Source organism: Eimeria mitis, genomic scaffold (genome assembly GCF_000499745.2).
Source record: "Eimeria mitis Houghton genomic scaffold, Emh_scaff1934, whole genome shotgun sequence".
NCBI lineage: Eukaryota > Apicomplexa > Conoidasida > Eucoccidiorida > Eimeriidae > Eimeria > Eimeria mitis.
In genome coordinates this window covers 6,334-6,603 of record NW_013570256.1, presented here as the reverse complement: position 1 = coordinate 6,603, position 270 = coordinate 6,334, and the positions used below count along the sequence as shown (strand labels likewise).

Here is a 270-nt window from a genome sequence, read left to right as displayed (position 1 = left end):
TCTACAGGCTGCGGCAGTGCTGCTGCTGCTGCTGCCCACTCCTCCTCCTCTTCCTCCTGCTGCTGCTGCTGCTGCTGCTGCTGCTGTTGCTGCTGCTGTTGTAGATGCTCATCCTGCTGCTGACACGCTTGCTGCTGCTGCTGGCTAGAGTTCCCGCTTGCAGCCACTGGCGATATTCGGCTGCTGCTCGCGTTGCTGTTGTTGCTGCTGCTGCTGCTGCTGCTGCAGGACAGCAGCACATATGGATCCCCCCCCTGCAGCCTCGTTTCA

General features: G+C 61.1%; 1 protein-coding gene across 1 annotated transcript in view; it reads right to left on the bottom strand.

The window, feature by feature from the left end:
• Nucleotides 1-270, bottom strand: part of EMH_0046100 (transcription factor S-II central domain-containing protein, putative) — a gene marked incomplete at both ends in the record, with an annotated part of 9,693 nt that overhangs the window by 3,985 nt on the left and 5,438 nt on the right. The window contains one exon of the mRNA XM_013496132.1: nt 40-222. Within this exon, the coding sequence (XP_013351586.1) occupies nt 40-222 (183 nt within the window). The remainder of the gene's footprint in view (nt 1-39; nt 223-270) is intronic.